Consider the following 16,665-nt stretch of genomic DNA (forward strand, 5'->3'; position numbering starts at 1 on the left):
TGCAGGGTGTTATTCCAGCAGGCTCACTGAAGGCAACGGGGCTTTTGCTGAGTCAACATCTCAGTGATGCAGCTGGTGACCTCCTGTAAACCTGCAGCTGAACCTGCATTCTTCACGTGCTGGGGCAATAACCAGCACTGGAATATTCCTTAGGGCAGCTGATTCCTACCTTCGGGTGTTTTGCAGTGGGTTTGGCCCCTAAGTATCAGAAATTTCCCTTTTTATTTATTTTATTTTTTTTTTTGTGAGGGAACGGTTCCCATTCCCTGGGCTGCAGTGAAACCTTCACACAGCGAGTTGCTGTGTTTAATTATTCATTTCCTGAAAAAAACCAATGCACCTTCCCTCTTCCAATCTCTCCATTTCCAGTGTAATCAAATATGTTCATGTTTGCGTGTGTTTACCCTGCTTCTCCTTCTTATCCTCTACTTTAAATATATATATAAATATATATATCCCTGTCCTTCTTTTCCTAGCTGAGGAGCATTTTATTGTAGACTTGGCTTTCTTCAAACTCCTATCTCATACCAGCCCATGGAGTGATTAGAATTGAGCTTATTTTTTGCTTTGTCTTTTTTGGGGGTTTTTTGTTGTTGGTTTTTTGGAGTTTTGTTGGGGTTTTGTTTGTTTTGTTTTTTTTTTTAATCCTGAGGATCATTTGTTTGGGTTTAAGGAGCCAGGTAACAGTAGCAGGCAGCCCCACTGAGGATGATGAGGGGACCATGATGACCAAGTCCCCAGTGTCATTCCTCATGATCACAAAATCATAGAATATCCTGACTTGGAAGGGACTCACAAGAATCGTGGACTCCAACTCCTGGCCCTGCACAGGACACCCCAAAAATCACACCATGTGCCTGAGACTGTTGTAAAACCACTTCTAGAACTCTTGAGAGGTTTGGGGCCATGAGCTAGCTGACTGAGTTGATCCCAGCTCAAGGCAGTGCCTTTTTGGAGGGTTCTTCTGGCATCCACTCCATGCCAAACCAGCTTCCCACAGATGTGCATCCAAAACTTCCAGAGAACAACACCGTGCTGGTTGGGATCATGGCCCAGCAGTTTGTCAGCAGGGTTGCCAAGCCTGAGTGCATTCCCAGGCTCAATCAAACAGCACCCAAACCTGAGCTGGCTCTCAAGGACTCTGCACTGTCCATTTAGAGATTAACATGTGTGAACTATGTCCACCCCAAAAAAGCTTGGTAGGGCTTTTGGCTTTTCACCATAGAACTCATTCCAGAAGGACTTCAGGTTCTGCACAAAGCAATCCCAAAGATACACACAGAGCAAGGTTTCCCTGGTAGTTTGGTGTCCCTGCTGCAGTTCACCACTGTTCCTTTCTTCTCTTCCAGGTAGGCTGCAAAGCCATGATGGTTTTCTTCCAGTACTGTGTCATGGCCAACTTCTTCTGGCTGCTGGTGGAGGGGCTGTACCTTCACACCCTGCTGGTCATCTCCTTCTTTTCAGAGAGGAAGTACTTCTGGTGGTACATCCTGATCGGCTGGGGTACGCATCTCCTCCAGACTGAGTGCCAGCAGGAGATCCTGCCTGGCATTTTCAGTCCAGAAACCTGGGGACTCAGATGGGGCAGAGGTGTAGTAGACAGTCCTGAGAAGGGCTTGGGGGTGCTGGTGGATGAGAGGCTGGACACGAGCTGGGGATGTGCCCAGAAACCAACCGTGTCCTGGGATGCATCAAAGGGATCGTGACCAGCAGGTTGAGGGAGGGGGTTCTGCCCCTCTGTTCTGCTCTGGTGAGACCCCAATTGCAGTGCTGTGTCCAGCTCTGAGATCCACAACATAAGGAGGACATGGATCTACTGGAGCAAGTCCAGAGGATGCCGAGGAGATGCTCTGAGGGCTGGAGCCTCTCTGCTCTGGAGCCAGCCCCAGTTCTCTGGGAGAACTGGGGGGGTCACCTGGAGAAGAGAAGGTTCCAGGGAGACCTGAGAGCCCCTTGCAGGGCCTGAAGGGGCTCCAGGAGAGCTGGAGAGGGACTTGGGACAAGGGATGGAGGGACAGGACAAGGGGTGATGGCTTCAAACTGAAAGAGTATACTTAGATGAGATACTGGGAAGGAATTCTTCCCTGCCAGGGTGGGGAGGCCCTGGCACAGGATGCCCAGAGAAGCTGTGGCTGCCCCATGCCTGGAAGTGTCCAAGGCCAGGTTGGACGGGGCTTGGAGCAACCTGGGATAGTGGGAGATGTCCCTGCCCATGGCAGGGGGTTGGAACTGGATCTTTAAGGTCCTTTCCAACCCAAACCATTCCAGGATCCTGTATGTGTTACTTTGCTGCCAAGGATTTCGTGCAGCCAGCAGCGAGATCAAGGGATGTCCAGAGGGTTTGCCCCAATTTCATTAACCTAAATCTTCAAAGGTATTTAAGGACTCAGTTTGTTCTGGGTAAATTGGTAGTTGAGCTCTTCAGTCTCCTTAAGGACTGTGGGTTTGAAAGTCCTCATCACCTTTATAATCATTCAGTGTTTTGATCCTGACTGGAATTCCACAACTGATACCACGCAGTGAGCTTAAATTGTAAGGATGGATCCCAGCAAAGCAGAACTCCTGGACTGAACCAGACACTGCAGCCCATCACTCCCTCTGTGTTTCACTGAATTCAGGCCAGACAGCTATCCTGGGATTCCCATCACCTGAGTGCCAATGCTGATAACCCTCTGATTCCTGCATTTGGGATTTCTCCAACTTTAATGCAAATGTAATGCATTAAATGCATTTCTCCAGCAATAATAGGAAAATCCGGTCTTGAACACATAAGATAAAAATAAAATAATTAAAAAATAAAATAAAATAAAATAAAATAAAATAAAATAAAATAAAATAAAATAAAATAAAATAAAATAAAGAAATAAAAGGATTCTGTGAAATAGAATAGAATAAAATACAATGAGAAAATGCCAAGGAAGACAGAATTAAGATCTTCACAAAGCAACTCACAACTGAATTGTTAACCTGTGCAAATTAATCCTACCAGATCAACTTCTTTTCTTTCTCCTGAAAGAAATCAGAGGTCTTTTTTTCCCCTTAATGCCATTTAGTTGAGGATTTATGTTTAAGTAAGCAAATCGCTTTCTACTGAATGCTCTCAACAGCTAAAACTGAGAAATAATGAGAGCATGGAAGAAACTTGAAAAGGTAAAATAAAATTGTGTCATGTCCAGGGATACATCTGGACTCAGGATTTGATCAATCAGCCATGGAGTAACTTCCATTGGAAGTGACAGGAGTTATGCTTGGCTTCACACCACAAAAGAGGGACAGTTCTCTGTGCTGGAAGCACAAGAAGGGATGACGCTGGCAGGTCTTGATTTAGGTGCAGTTAATCAGGTCAGACCTTCTTTAAGCATGCCTTGTGCATAGATATCCTTTGTTTCAGCACCTTGGAGCTGCAGATCTTAAAGAAAAATGAATTAAAGTAATGATTTTAAATCAAAGATAATTTCTTTGACTTGTAATGTGTTCTGAGGTTGCTTGAGTGAAGAAGGGCAATTCCAGGAAATGGCTTGAGGGATCTTTCGGTCTTTTAGTCATCCATCACTTGCAAGAGCATCAGTGATGGATCTGAAGTGGATTATGCATGAATTAATAATTTGGATGCACTAATTACAGTTCTCAGTGGGTTTATTACCATTGCACTCAGAAATCACTGGTAATAAACTATACACAAACTGTGAGTGACACAGAGCAAAGTGACACGTCCTTCCCAAAGTATTTCCAACCTAAATCTAGTCCAAGACGAGAGACAGGGAAAAGAGGGACCACAGTGATGGAGCAAGACCACCTTAGTCCTGCAGAAGATCTTGGAGTGAGGAGCAGAGACAGGTTCATCTGGCCAGCTACAGACACCTACATGTGAACTTGTCACTCCAGGCTCCCTTTATGGTCAGTGGAAGTCCAGGCAAAACAGTCAAGGGATATTCCATATTTCTTGTCCTAAAGCTCAATGACCTGTGTGTTAGAAACACGTATTTCTCCCCGTTGATGCTGCAGAGAGCTTGTGGTGACTGCCTTGGATGCAAGTGTCCACACTATAAATGCCTGGAGTGATCCCTATTCCTTGCATTTCACAATCTGAAGTCCTTTTTTAGGCATTGCAACAGGAATTTAACTGCTGGGGAGCAGTTCCAGGAAACTCATCTCACATGGCCAGTGGGAGAGGAAGGCAACACGTTGGCCTGTTTGGCCTGTGAGCATTAAAAAGGTGGAGCATTTGCCCAGTCCTGAGGGAAGGCATCACCTCAGGAGAGATGGAGAGTGAGGGAGAACAGCCCTGAGGACCCTGATGATGATTTCTGACAGTGACACCATCTCTTTTCTCTTTCCAGGTGCCCCCTCCGTGTTCATCACCGCTTGGACCATTGTCAGGATTTACTTTTTCGATGTTGGGTAAGCCTGTGGACTCAACTGTCTTTCCTTTATTATTCTTCCTCCCTTCACCTCCCAGGAAAGCCCTGCAGCTTTAGTAACCCACGATCCCAGCAGCCAGAACAGAGCAGAGGGTCTCCCCTGCCACCAGGAACCAAGAAATGCTCCAAGATCTCCCTGAAGACACACTTTTTATGTCAGCTTAGGCCAGTCCCTCACCCTCTTTGCTTCCCAATCCCCTGGTCAGGATATTTGCAGGGAATCTGTGAGCAGACCCTGATGTTTTCATTTGGCCCAGTTGCAGATGTCAACATGATAAAGTAAAATGAGTCCTACCAGAAATTTTCATTGCTCAGAGCGGAGCTCTGCATCCTGCAAAACTGATCCTGTATCTGCTCATGAAGCAGGTGCTCAACAAACACACCTTTTACCTCTCACACAGAAAAGTCTAAAACTTCTTGTTTTTTTTTTCTTTTCCCAAGCAGATTTTAGGAGCTACTCTTCATTCTCTTTAACCTTGCAGCAGCCTTTGATATTTTATATAAGAAGCAGATAGAACACAGCTAAGAAAATGAGGCAGATAGCAGAGTTATCCAAGGATATATGAAAGTAAAATGCATTTGATTCTGCAATCTTCCTTCTTGCTTTTATTCAAGCAGTCAAGAGCTACAGTAATTGGAAAGGTTTTTAGGGGAAAACACTCCAGAGAGTTACGGAATCGGGTGCTTATTCTGCCCTCACTGTGCATGCCCTCACTTCTTGCATTTACATCCTATAGTTAATTCCATTTTCTCCCTCTCCAAGTGTGTCCTGATTCGCCCTCATTTCGGCTGGAGAAGGATTTCTCATTGCATTTTTGATTTATAGTCATGCTCACACATTTCCTGAGGGCCACTCACTTCCTTTGTGCTTTCACTCTCTCTGCATAAAACTGACCTTATTTCCTCTGTTAATAAATAGCCTCTACAATGAGATAGAGACAGGAGGATTTAACCATTCTGGGTACCAATTCTTCCTACTATATGTTCCCACTCAGCTCCAGCAATTCTTAATAAAAATACAGACTTCTTTGCATTTTCTGGAGGCTTTAAAGCTCTACGGTTTTGTGCCAAGTAAAACAATGTGAATTTACAGGATATGCTAATACCTAACATAGATTATTCTTTCCATACTAAAGTTACCCACAGAGAAAAATTACAGGAAATTAATCCAGATGAAATAAACTAATTATGTAAGATCAGTTAAACAACCTTAAGCCTCCATTTAAACATTCTAACTCCAAATTAAAATGACCTTCATTCAGACTGTCTGAATTTGTTTTAAAAATGAAGTGCACTAGACATAATTAGGGCCACTTTAATTCTAAATGAGAGGGCAGAAGGCACCTGACTGGCAGCATCTGTGTGTGAGCAATTTGCTCCATCTCCTTTTAGAATTAGTGGAGATTTAGTCAGTGTAGTCCATGGAGTGCAATTTTTTTTCATTCTAAAGTTGCTGCCCAAAATAGGACTCAGAACTGTGCCCTAAAAAGGCCTCTGCTTATCTGCTATTGCCTGCACTGTCAACATCCTGAATTAGATGAGCTGAATCCAGGTGGAATTGTCTCCAGCAGGCTCCACTGATCTGTTTCTAACATGAATGCAGCCCAGTTTTCATGAATGCTTTCCTAAAAATGCACCTTCCATCACCTGACCGAGGTCTGCAGATAAATGTGTCCCAAGCAATATTAGTCATTTCCACATCATTCCTCCCCTGTCCTTTCTTTGTTGGCTTTAAAATACAGTTCCAGGTGAGTGGAATTGTGTGCAGACAACTATAAATCCCATCCTGGACCCAATGGACTTTTCTAAGTAGATCCATAGCTCAGGTGCAGATGGATTTAGTGGGACTAATCCCACCACTGGCTGTTATCTTTTTCGGAAGGACGTGGTTGGTTTTGTTTCTGATGGTGCCAGTTGCTCTCTGAAGATGCTCCACCATCATCCAGGAGGGTGGAGAGCACTGGAGGCCTGGTGGATCTGTGGGTTTGGCAGCATTTCCTTGGAGCAGAGCTCAGTATAGGAGAAATTCAGGAGATCACCATCCTCTCCCACATTCACCCTGCAGAACATCTTCCAGCCTATTCCATTTCCAAGGGGAAAAGAGCTCTCAGGATTGTGTCTGGGGCAACTGGTGCCTGCCAGTGCTCAGAGCCTCTGCAAAGCAAGTCTTTGGCCATTCCCAGTTCACGCACACAAGGTTTAGTCCTAATAATCCAGCCCAGATATCCTTTGCTTTTAGGAAAACCTAAGAGGTTCCATATCTTGCTTTCTGTGCTTGAAGTTTTAAGTCTTGTTTTGTTTCTTTTTAGGTGCTGGGAGGAAATAGTGGAATCCCCATTCTGGTGGATCATTAAAACCCCTATTTTGGTGTCTATCTTGGTAAAGTATCAGCACATTCTGCTGGCTGCAAAGCCATCTTTAGTCCTAAGTGGTGGAGGGGGGGGTGGTGAAGGGATGTTGAGAAGTGTTCTGTAAGTGTCCATGGAAGATGCACTGGCAGGAAAAATCCCACTGTACGTTGAACATCTGTCTTAGGATGAGGAAAAACCCTCCAGATAAACACGTTTACCTTTAGCATTGACCATGGAAGAGTTTGAGTGACTGGGCCACTCAGTGGAGCTCATTTGATGCACCTTTCACCATTCCACCTCCTACTTGCCCTGGGCAGTCTGGGTGTGTAGCCAGAGGAGGTTGAGGAATGTGGTTGGAGATCCAGGAAGGACTCATTTTGCCTGATGGATCAGTGGATGTCTGAATTCAACCCGATAAATTGTGCTACGAGTGGCTTTGTTTCTCTGAGCTGACCAGGACGACTTGTCCAGTTGTGGATGTCAACACCATGAAATGAAATGAGTCCCACCATAAATTTCTAGATAAAAAAAAAGGGGGTTGATGAATTCCCCTGGGGTATTTGCCTCTTTTTATAGCACCCAGTGCAGAGCTGGATCCCAGCTGTGTGCTTTGAAAGTCAGTTCTCAAGAAGCTTGTCTGATTTCCAGAAAAATCAACAGAAGTGTCTGATTTTAATTCTCTGGATATGATCAGTTCTGACCACAGAAACCAGGACACTTCTGAGGAACTCAGTCCTCACATTATGTGTTTCAAGCCAAGCCTTAAAATCAAATGAACTTGAGTTAAACTTAGCTCTGAGTTTTCTTAAATGAAGGCAAGGACGTGTGAAGGGAATACAAAAAAAAAAAAGAAAGCAACAGAAATCAGACCAAATATATTTCTTTTAGACAGAAATCTTTCCTTAGAACATACATTCTTCTTATTCCACGTACGTCATGACCTTTACAAGAAGATTTTTTTTCTGTAGCATTTGTCATGCAGGGATTCAAAACCACAACAATTTGAATAATGACATTTTACTCTGTTTACCTCACTGAAAAGAAATACAGTACTTAGATGACACATCTCAAAATATTTATGTCCTCATAGAAAGCTGTAGATAGTACTTTCCCTTTCCTGAGATAAGCTTTCAGTCAAAAAATACACCCTATTATTCTCTTCGGATCAATGAGTCTGTATTTGCTTTTGGCCAGTAAATCATTTCCTCGTTGCCAAACAAAGTTTACCCAGCAGTTCCTGATTTTGCTTCGGCAGATATCCCATGAATCTGTCCCAGGGGAAGGGCATGATAACCACCAGCTGATGAACAGCAGGTTTCTTCAGGGAGTAATGCAACATTTGCTCCATATCCACGGGAAAAAAAGTGTATATCTCAATGTAAGGAAGAAATGCGTATACAAGATATACAAGATCTTTAAGATACATAAGATATATCTTATATACAAGGTATTAAGCACTGGGAACACATCAAGTGCCTCTGATTAGGTTGAAAAAATAAATTAAACAACTTCTCCAGTATCCTGACATCCATATGTTCTACCATGGAATGCTAAGGTTATATTTCCCAGTCCACTCCAAGCCAGCACTGCCAGTATTTAATGCTCCATTCTTACCTTCAGTTCTGCATCTTGTGTGCTATCAATGCTCATTAGCGTAATTGATCTAGATAACAATGTTTTGAACTAATAAATTTTACTTGCCACCAAGTCAGACACAAACCATTTCCACGAGCAAATAAATACAAGCAGAAACCAAGATAAATGGCTCAGGATAGATAAAAAGTGATTAAGCAATGCATCCAAGAAATACCATTAATTTCCAATTACTCATAGCCTTTGAAAGAAGAGTGAGTCTCTAATTGAGAGATGTGCTTCAGTCTATTTTATTCACCTTATTGTTGAGATAAATGTAGGAATTGCTGGAGGAAATGTTACAATCTGTGTTCGCAGGAAGTCCGATTGGCTGGTTAACACAATCCCTTCCAGCTGCTGAGCCTCTGAAAATCAGAGCCATTTGTGCATTCAGTAACCATGAAAGGATAAAGAGAGAGGTTGTGGCCAAACTAAAACTAAGTCCCCAGAAATCTGTCACTGCTTTTCTATTTTCTGTGTTGCATGAATAACAGGATGGTTCGATGGATAAGACCTTGCAAGCAAATAGAGTTGCATTCAGTCCATGCCATCTACAGCATTCCATTGGGAAAATGCCATTCCTAGCTCTACACCTTTGATAATAAGGGAGATTAACATTGCTTGAGTGTGTTGGTGGAGCACTTTGAGATCTTTTGAGTGAAAAGAAGCATCTAAAATCCAGGGGGCAGCTCCCCGTCTAACGTCCTAGGAGGGCACGTTTCCCGTTGTGTCCATGAGGTCTATCCCTTGCCATGCAAGTTCTCCAGCCTCTCCCAGGGAGGCCATGGCCAGTAGCACTGAGTAGAGTTGGGGTGGGTACTGCTCTGTGTTCTGTTTTGGTCTCCTTGGCTCAGTCTCTGACGTGCTCAGCAGCCGGTCCCATGTCAGCGTCTCCCGAGGGCTTTGACATCCGTCGCTCGGCTCATTCCCAAGGCTCTTTTCCCACCCCGGCGCCGGCAGGACGTCGTGCGTAGCTGTGCTCTATGGGCTTGACATCATCATACTTGGGATGTATGACACGAAGTCCCAAGCAGGCTGATGTCAGGCCCAAGATGCCATCCTGTGTCCGTTTACTTTGGGCTCTCTGCTCATGGCTGCTTAACCACAGCTTGTTCCATGGCAAAAACGTGGCAGTGGAAGGAATTCCCCTCTAATGATGGGCTCTGTTCACCAGGGAAAAATAACTAATGTTTTGCCTCTCTCTCTCTCTCTGTGTTCCCTTTCTTCCCATCATGACAGGTGAACTTCATCCTCTTCATCTGCATCATCCGCATCTTGGTCCAGAAGTTGCATTCCCCGGACGTTGGACACAATGAAACCAGCCAATATTCGTAAGTCCTGGACTTCTTCTACCATATTCTTTGCTTTTTGGGAAACCTGTTTGGCCGTTAGTTCGTTACTGCATCACTATTCACTGTGTTCACTATTGTCTCTGTCTGCACTGATCAGAATCAATTAATTGTGACTTGATCAAAGCTGATCAGAAATCAGGAAATGGAGCGTTTCCTAAAACATCTGTTTCCTAAAACAGATGTCAGTTTGAGGCAGGTGAAAAGACCTCCTCCTGGGATTAATGATGAAAAAGTGAGAGCAAGAATAATGATCATGAGGCAAAAAAAGTTCTTTCTTTGCATCTTTAATATTTAGTGGATTCCGAAGGCAGAGGAACCCCGAGGGACAACCAAGAGTTGCTGTGCACAGTGTGTGGACTTTTTTTTTTCCTGACTCTCAGGTCCCTTTTTCAAAGAAGGAGAGATCTAGAAAATTAATCCATTCAGTAGAATCTGTGGCAGATTTTCCTTATCCCAAAGCAGACCTCTAAACTAGATTGGATTATTTCAATGCATTTCTCTTCAGTGCTGAGAAGGATCACTGCCTCAGAAGATTTGCTTGACTTAATGCTTTTATTCCAGGGATATAAAGTTGACCTTAATGGGGATTTTTGTCACGAACAACACGCCAGTGAGATCAACATCTGTCTCAGTGGCCAAGACTGGTCTTAGCTGTAGAATTATAAGAGTGAAAAAAATGTCCATTTACATGGATTTGTTCTGGCCTCAATGCAAATAAAATAAAAGTTCAGACCAGCTTATTTTTGACTCTTGCCACTGTCCTGGTTCAGCTTTTCAACCATCCTGGATATTTATTAAATGTTTCCTCGAAGAGAACTAAAATGAAAAAGGTCCTGTATCTACATGGTCACTGCTCATAAACCTTTGTCTTCGTCTGGAGCTGCACTTTGGGGTACCCTGAAGAATCTGAGCTCAGTTCAACTTTCTGCAAGATGGAAAACAATAACAGTCTGTTCCTTAAACATTGCTCAGCCATGACACTGAGCCTGTCTCTAGTGATGGTAAATTATTCATTTCATCTGCCTCGAGAGATTCTCAGATTTATGAAAGAAAAGGCCAGAGTTTGACCTTAACTTCTGCCTGCAGCAGCCAAAGCCAATTACCTCTGGTTTTGTCATCTCAGCTCACCAATGTTACCAGCCCTGTGCTTTTTATCCCCTATTTTTCTGTATTTCCAACTGGGTGTTGTACCTTTGTACCCCAGGATTGCAACAGCTCTGGCCAGGTGTGGAGATTAAATCAGCATATTGAAATATGTTCTGAGCAGCATCCTGGAGCTGTTGGCTCCTGTTCCCCTCAGCAGAAGTGTTGCCAACACGCACTGGAAGGGTTATGCCCAGATTACCTTGGAGGTCATGCTGAGCTTTGGGTTCAGGGCACATTTTCCAGTGAAGTGGGAAATGAAATTTTCCTGGGAGCTGCCAGGAAAGGTCTTTTTGCCTTGTAAACAAACGTGGCACAGCAGTAAAGCACAGACTTCCCCTCGCTGACCTGCCCAACGGGAGGTGCTGCTGAAGTACAACTGAGCTCCACATCTGCAGCTCCTCACCTTCCTTCTCCACCTGGAAGGACATCTCAGTGCCATCAGGGATTGAAGCAGTTGCTCACTTCGTAGGATCACAGAACCACAGAATGGTTTTGGGTTGGAAGGGACCGTAAAATCATCCAGTTCCAACCCCCTGCCATGGGCAGGGACACCTTCCACTAGACCAGGTTGCTCAGAGCTCCATCCAACCTGACCTTAAACTTTTATGCATCCAAGACATACGAGGTGCTTTAAGACACTTCAGATACTTTCTTGGACATAGAACCCAGGACCTGTGGGAAAATTTTACCCTTACACAGAGGCATCTGGCCACCAGCCACGTCCTCTGGGACATCTGGAAGTCTCTGTCGACTGTACTGAGAGCTGTAGGACATGAGGCATCACACTTTCCTATGGAAGGAAGCATTAAGTGTCTCAACTTGAAGGCTGGAACCCAGCAAGGGGAGTTCTCAGTGTGGTCCTAAGTTTTCAATGTTTAGACAGCAACCTGTAGAGACTTCTGGGGTTCCACCTGCAGGACTCAAGAGATCTTAGCAAAAACTGCTGCTAATGAAACATTGAGGGAGCTGGGGGGGCTCAGCCTGGAGAAAAAGAGGCTCAGGGGGGACCTTCTGGCTCTGCAACTCCCTGACAGGAGGGAGGAGTCGGGGGGTGTCGAGCTCTGTTCCCAAGGAACACGGGACAGGAGGAGAGGGAACGGCCTCAAGCTGTCCCAGAGGAGGTTCAGGTTGGACATCAGAAGGAATTTCTTCACTGAAAGGGTGGTCAGGCATTGGCAGGGGCTGCCCAGGGAGGTGGTGGAGTCCCCACCTCTGGAGGTGTCCAAGGAAGGATTGGACATGGCACTCAGTGCTCTGGGCTGGGGGACAAGGTGGGCATCGGGCACAGGGGGGACTTGATGACCTTGGAGGGCTTTTCCAAGCTCAATGATTCTGTGATTCTGTTTGGGTTCCTCCTGCCAAGTCTGATATAAATCTGTTTTAGACTAACAGCATCCTGGATGTCTCATTTGCATTCTCCCTCCTTCTCTTGTTTATTTTATACTGTTTATTTTCTAAAAACACGCTGACATGTTGACAAGCACTGTTCAAACTCCGAGCGGTTTCAGTGTAGCTGCAGGCTGGAAGTTCAGGTGCACTGCTGACTCACTCATTAATGCTCCAGACAGGGAACTGGGCTTTCATGTATTGGGAACTGTGAAAACAAAGCTCCCAAAACAGTTTTCTGGAAATGACAGGGACATGTGCGATAGTGGGACAGCAAAATTTCAGGCAAAGAGATTTTGTTTTCTACAGCAGGAAACTTGAGTAAAATTCATCTCTTTCTATTATTTACGTGCTCATAGATCAATATTGTCATCAAAGTTTTCCATGATAATTTCAAGGAGCATTACTAAAATGTCCCAATTCCCACTCCCAAGGAGAGGAGTAGGTTCCATGCAGGCTGATGGACACGTATTTTCCCTAAATTACCTGTCACCATGTACATCTGTCAGAGAGTCTGGGTCTAAGATGTTCTGGGAATGAGAGTTACGAGTTTTTTGAGAATCCATGGCTTCCAGCAGGAAGATTTAACCAGCTTTACACAGCCTCCCAAGGAGTTCTGCCTCCTGCACATCCAGGCTTTATCTTCCTGGGAGAAATTACACCCTGACTGGGGAAGATGATTTTCCTCTTTGCAGTGTTTAGTGGGGGGAATCTTTTAACTATCACAGTGCTGGACCACAGAGCCCTTACCCTGATGCCAAACTGAGATCTGAAATGTCACTCAGTGCCTAGGGAAGGAAGTGGCTGGTTTGGGGGGTTGTGCAAATTAGAGGAGGGGGCTCAGCTTTTGGCATTTATGTCCTTTTCATTGCCACAGTGCATCCAGGAGGGAAAATATTGTAACTGAGGCCCCAGTGTTGTCTGCAAAGATAAGATCAATTTTTCTAATCCCCTGGAGGTTGAAAACAGCATTTCTGTGAATATGGTACACAAAGGTAGGGTCTCATCATCTCTTCCAAGCTGACTGTTCCTCAGAGGTTGGGGAGGGAGGAGAGATCTCTGCAAATCCAAAAGAAATATTCACTGAACTGTGATCTGCTAAGAAAATGAGTTGCTTTCTCATATATCTGGAGCTGGGAGCATTAGGGCTTGGCCATACTGGTGTGGGTCATACTGGCCAGAGCTGCTTCTGAGAGTGAGGAACATGGAACACTGATGGTCACCAAAGACAGTGACAGTGCTCTGGCAGAGCAAGACATCCAAGAGAACTCAGACTTTGGATCTACTCCCCATGTGCCTGCTGGTGAGGGATGTGGGAAAGGCAAATTCCTGTGGAGTCCCTCAGCTTCCTACAGGCACTGATTTTGCCTGGAATGAGTTGCACCCAGGTGTCTTTCAGCCAGCAGGTATTCCCTGGGGAGCCATGGCCTCCAAACCCAGCCCTAATGTCGAGCTGCCTTTGGGCCAGGCCCAGGGAAAGCTGGAAAGGTCTGCTGGGAGATACAGGGATGAGCATCATCTGCACAAAGCTGGCACATCAGCCCTCCCAGTGGGCTGGTGCAGATGGCAAATAAATGAAGATGGTCTGAGAGGACTGAGCCTGATGAGGCTTTGGAGGTGAAGGATTTGCAGGTGGAAGAACAAGTATTTCCAACATCCTCTCCTCAGCTTCATTTCCTCCAGAAGCCTCTGAGAGATGGAGGTGCCACAGGATGTGTTTGACCAGGGGAGCCAAAACCCCCACAAGCATCCTTAGACTCTTGATTTCATTTCATTTCTGTCAACTATTTTTTAATAACAATTATATTTAATAAATTATCATTTCTTCCTAATTAGGCCTCTGATTACCCAGCCTGATGCCATTAAGCACTAATACTGTTCATCCCCCTCCTTTGGAGACATTCTTTGTGCAATATCCTGTCATTATTCCCAGCTAAACATACCATTTCTCTCCCAGAAGCTGTAATTTTCGGCAATCTCCCAAGCAAACAAAGACAGTGCTAGATGATGATTTAGCTGGTAGAGATGAAAAAAAGATCTCTAGTGGGAGGGGAAAAAGAGAGAAGGGAGAAAGAAATACCTCCAGTGGAGCCACTAGGAATAAAGATGTCACATTTTATGGTGTCACCACGTCTGAAATCAGCAGCCGCCTGCAGTCTGAGGAACAAGGAGAAATAATGTAGGGCTGATTGCTCTGCCTTGGCTGGAGACATGGATATAATTACATGGGAGCTGTTAACGAGCAGGAAGTGCTCCCAGCATGGTCCTTGGTTAGTCTGAGGTGCCACACGGTGCCTGTGCCCAGCTGAGGGTCCACCCCCACATGTCACTGCATCCCAGCCCGGGTGGGCAGAGGGATCCTGGGGAGATTGAACCAGGAGTGGCATCTCCACACCCCCTGCTTTGCTGTACCCCAGACACTCCACCCTCCTGGCTGAGGGCAACCTCCTGATGCTCCCTTGCTCAAGGCTGGATATTCCCAGGACCCCAGGATGAGTGTCCTGAGGACAAAGTCACTTCACGTGCAGATCCAGGCTACATCACCACAACCTAGGCAATCAGCAAACAGGTGCTGCAGCAAATTCAATGTTCAGGGTTGCACAGGGCTCGGGGCTGTGGGATTTCTCATCCTCTTACCCTTCAGCTCCTCTTCCCTCTCCCCTTCTGACTCGTGTTTGTCTTTCCAACAGGAGGCTGGCCAAGTCCACCTTGCTGCTGATCCCTCTCTTTGGCATTCACTACATCATGTTTGCTTTCTTCCCTGACAATTTCAAGGCAGAAGTTAAGCTGGTCTTTGAGCTCGTGGTCGGGTCGTTCCAGGTAAGCCACCCTTTGGGCCACCACTCAGCCACCAGGTCTGTCAGGAGGGAGAAGTGTAATGACCTCTGGGGAAAAAGCTCCTCACTCCAGCATGGCCAGCATGGGAGAAAAATTTATATTTTGCCTCCTGCAATTCCAGAAGGAGATTCTTCCTCCTCGGTTTAGGCACCTGGAAAGAAAATGTACCTCTGCACATTAGTCACCCTGGGGGTTTATGTGCTCAAGGGAAAAAAAAGTGAGCATCATAGGTCAGTTTACATATTATTGACATGTTCCAGGCCAGGTTGGAGGGGACTTGGAGCACCTGAGTCTAGTGGAAGGTTGTCCTTGTCCATCTCATGGGGTGTGGAACTAGATGACTTTCAAGATCCCTTCCAACCCAAACCATTCCATGATTCCATAGTGCAAGATGAGACAAATGACCTTTGGTGGGAGTGTCCTGCTGCCTATTAACAGGAGCCTGGTCTGTCTTCAGCCACTTGACTTGAATGAACTTTCTCCTCTCTTCACAAGTCAAGAGCTGCCTGTAGCTCCTGCTCAAGCAGGATTCCAGTTCATTGGTGCAGGAGGCAGCTTCCCCACGAGGATGGATGATGGGGCTGCCCTCCACGTTAGTTCTGATGGAGTTTGGTTCTTAGACCCTCCCACTTCAGTCAGTGTTGGGCCGTTAAACTTGCCCCTGAGGCTGCATGAGAAGAAGCCCTTATTCAAGTGTTTCATCCCATTGCTTCTGACCATTGTCAGTCCCAGCCATGTTCTCACAGCCTGGGAATGGGGTATGGCTGTCCCCATGTCCCATGCACATTTCAGTGGCAAGTTTTATTCAGTGGTGACTGAGTTAACATCCCTGTCTACAACATCATCACATGTGGCATCTGGAAGTGCTCAAAAAACATCCAGATGTGGCACTTGGGGACATGGGTTAGTGGTGAAGATGGCACTGTTGGACTTGATGATCTTTAGAGGTCTTTTCCAGCCTTAACAATTCCCTGATTCCATGATCCCTCCTTTGAGATCATTGTGTTTAGTGCTAAAAGCCTGTTCTCTCCTTTCCCCCAGGGATTTGTGGTGGCTGTTCTGTACTGTTTTCTCAACGGAGAGGTAAGATCAGCAGTGTTGTTTGGTTCATGTTTGCCAGCTAAGTGGATTGACTGTCCCATTCCCGATGTTACCATACTGGTGGGAAGCATCCAAGTCAAATCTCTCACTCCAGAGAAAATAGTTCAGCCACTTTCCTGACAGTTTTCAGCACAATTAATAAACATGTCAGGGCTTTTGTGTGCACTGTGTGCATCACTGCTGCTGAGTCCACCCTTTACTCACGAGACAGCACCAGCAAAACCTTGCACAGATCCTGATCCCAAAGGCCCACCTTCAACAGGGAAGGATAAAGCCCATCTAAGCCCTGCCAAGTGCCTTAGTGAATCCTTTACAGGACCAGGCCCGCTGCTGGGATGGAGGCTCGTTAGTGCAGTGATATTTTTGTATCATCCCCCACCTGCCCATAAGAAGTTCAGCTGATTAAGCCCATCTTTCAAAGGCTCCCAAGTAGGTGTG

General features: G+C 45.5%; 1 protein-coding gene across 3 annotated transcripts in view; it reads left to right on the top strand.

The window, feature by feature from the left end:
- VIPR1 (vasoactive intestinal peptide receptor 1) overlaps nucleotides 1-16,665 on the top strand; it is a 108,529-nt gene that overhangs the window by 84,045 nt on the left and 7,819 nt on the right. For all 3 annotated transcript variants that reach the window (XM_017830051.1, XM_017830053.1, XM_017830052.1), the window contains 6 exons: nucleotides 1,350-1,503; nucleotides 4,341-4,401; nucleotides 6,731-6,800; nucleotides 9,644-9,735; nucleotides 14,979-15,108; nucleotides 16,168-16,209. In XM_017830051.1, coding sequence (XP_017685540.1) covers nucleotides 1,350-1,503; nucleotides 4,341-4,401; nucleotides 6,731-6,800; nucleotides 9,644-9,735; nucleotides 14,979-15,108; nucleotides 16,168-16,209 — 549 coding nt within the window. The remainder of the gene's footprint in view (nucleotides 1-1,349; nucleotides 1,504-4,340; nucleotides 4,402-6,730; nucleotides 6,801-9,643; nucleotides 9,736-14,978; nucleotides 15,109-16,167; nucleotides 16,210-16,665) is intronic.

This window comes from Lepidothrix coronata, unplaced genomic scaffold (assembly GCF_001604755.1).
Source record: "Lepidothrix coronata isolate B3197 unplaced genomic scaffold, Lepidothrix_coronata-1.0 Scaffold173, whole genome shotgun sequence".
In the NCBI taxonomy this organism is placed as follows: Eukaryota; Metazoa; Chordata; class Aves; order Passeriformes; family Pipridae; genus Lepidothrix; species Lepidothrix coronata.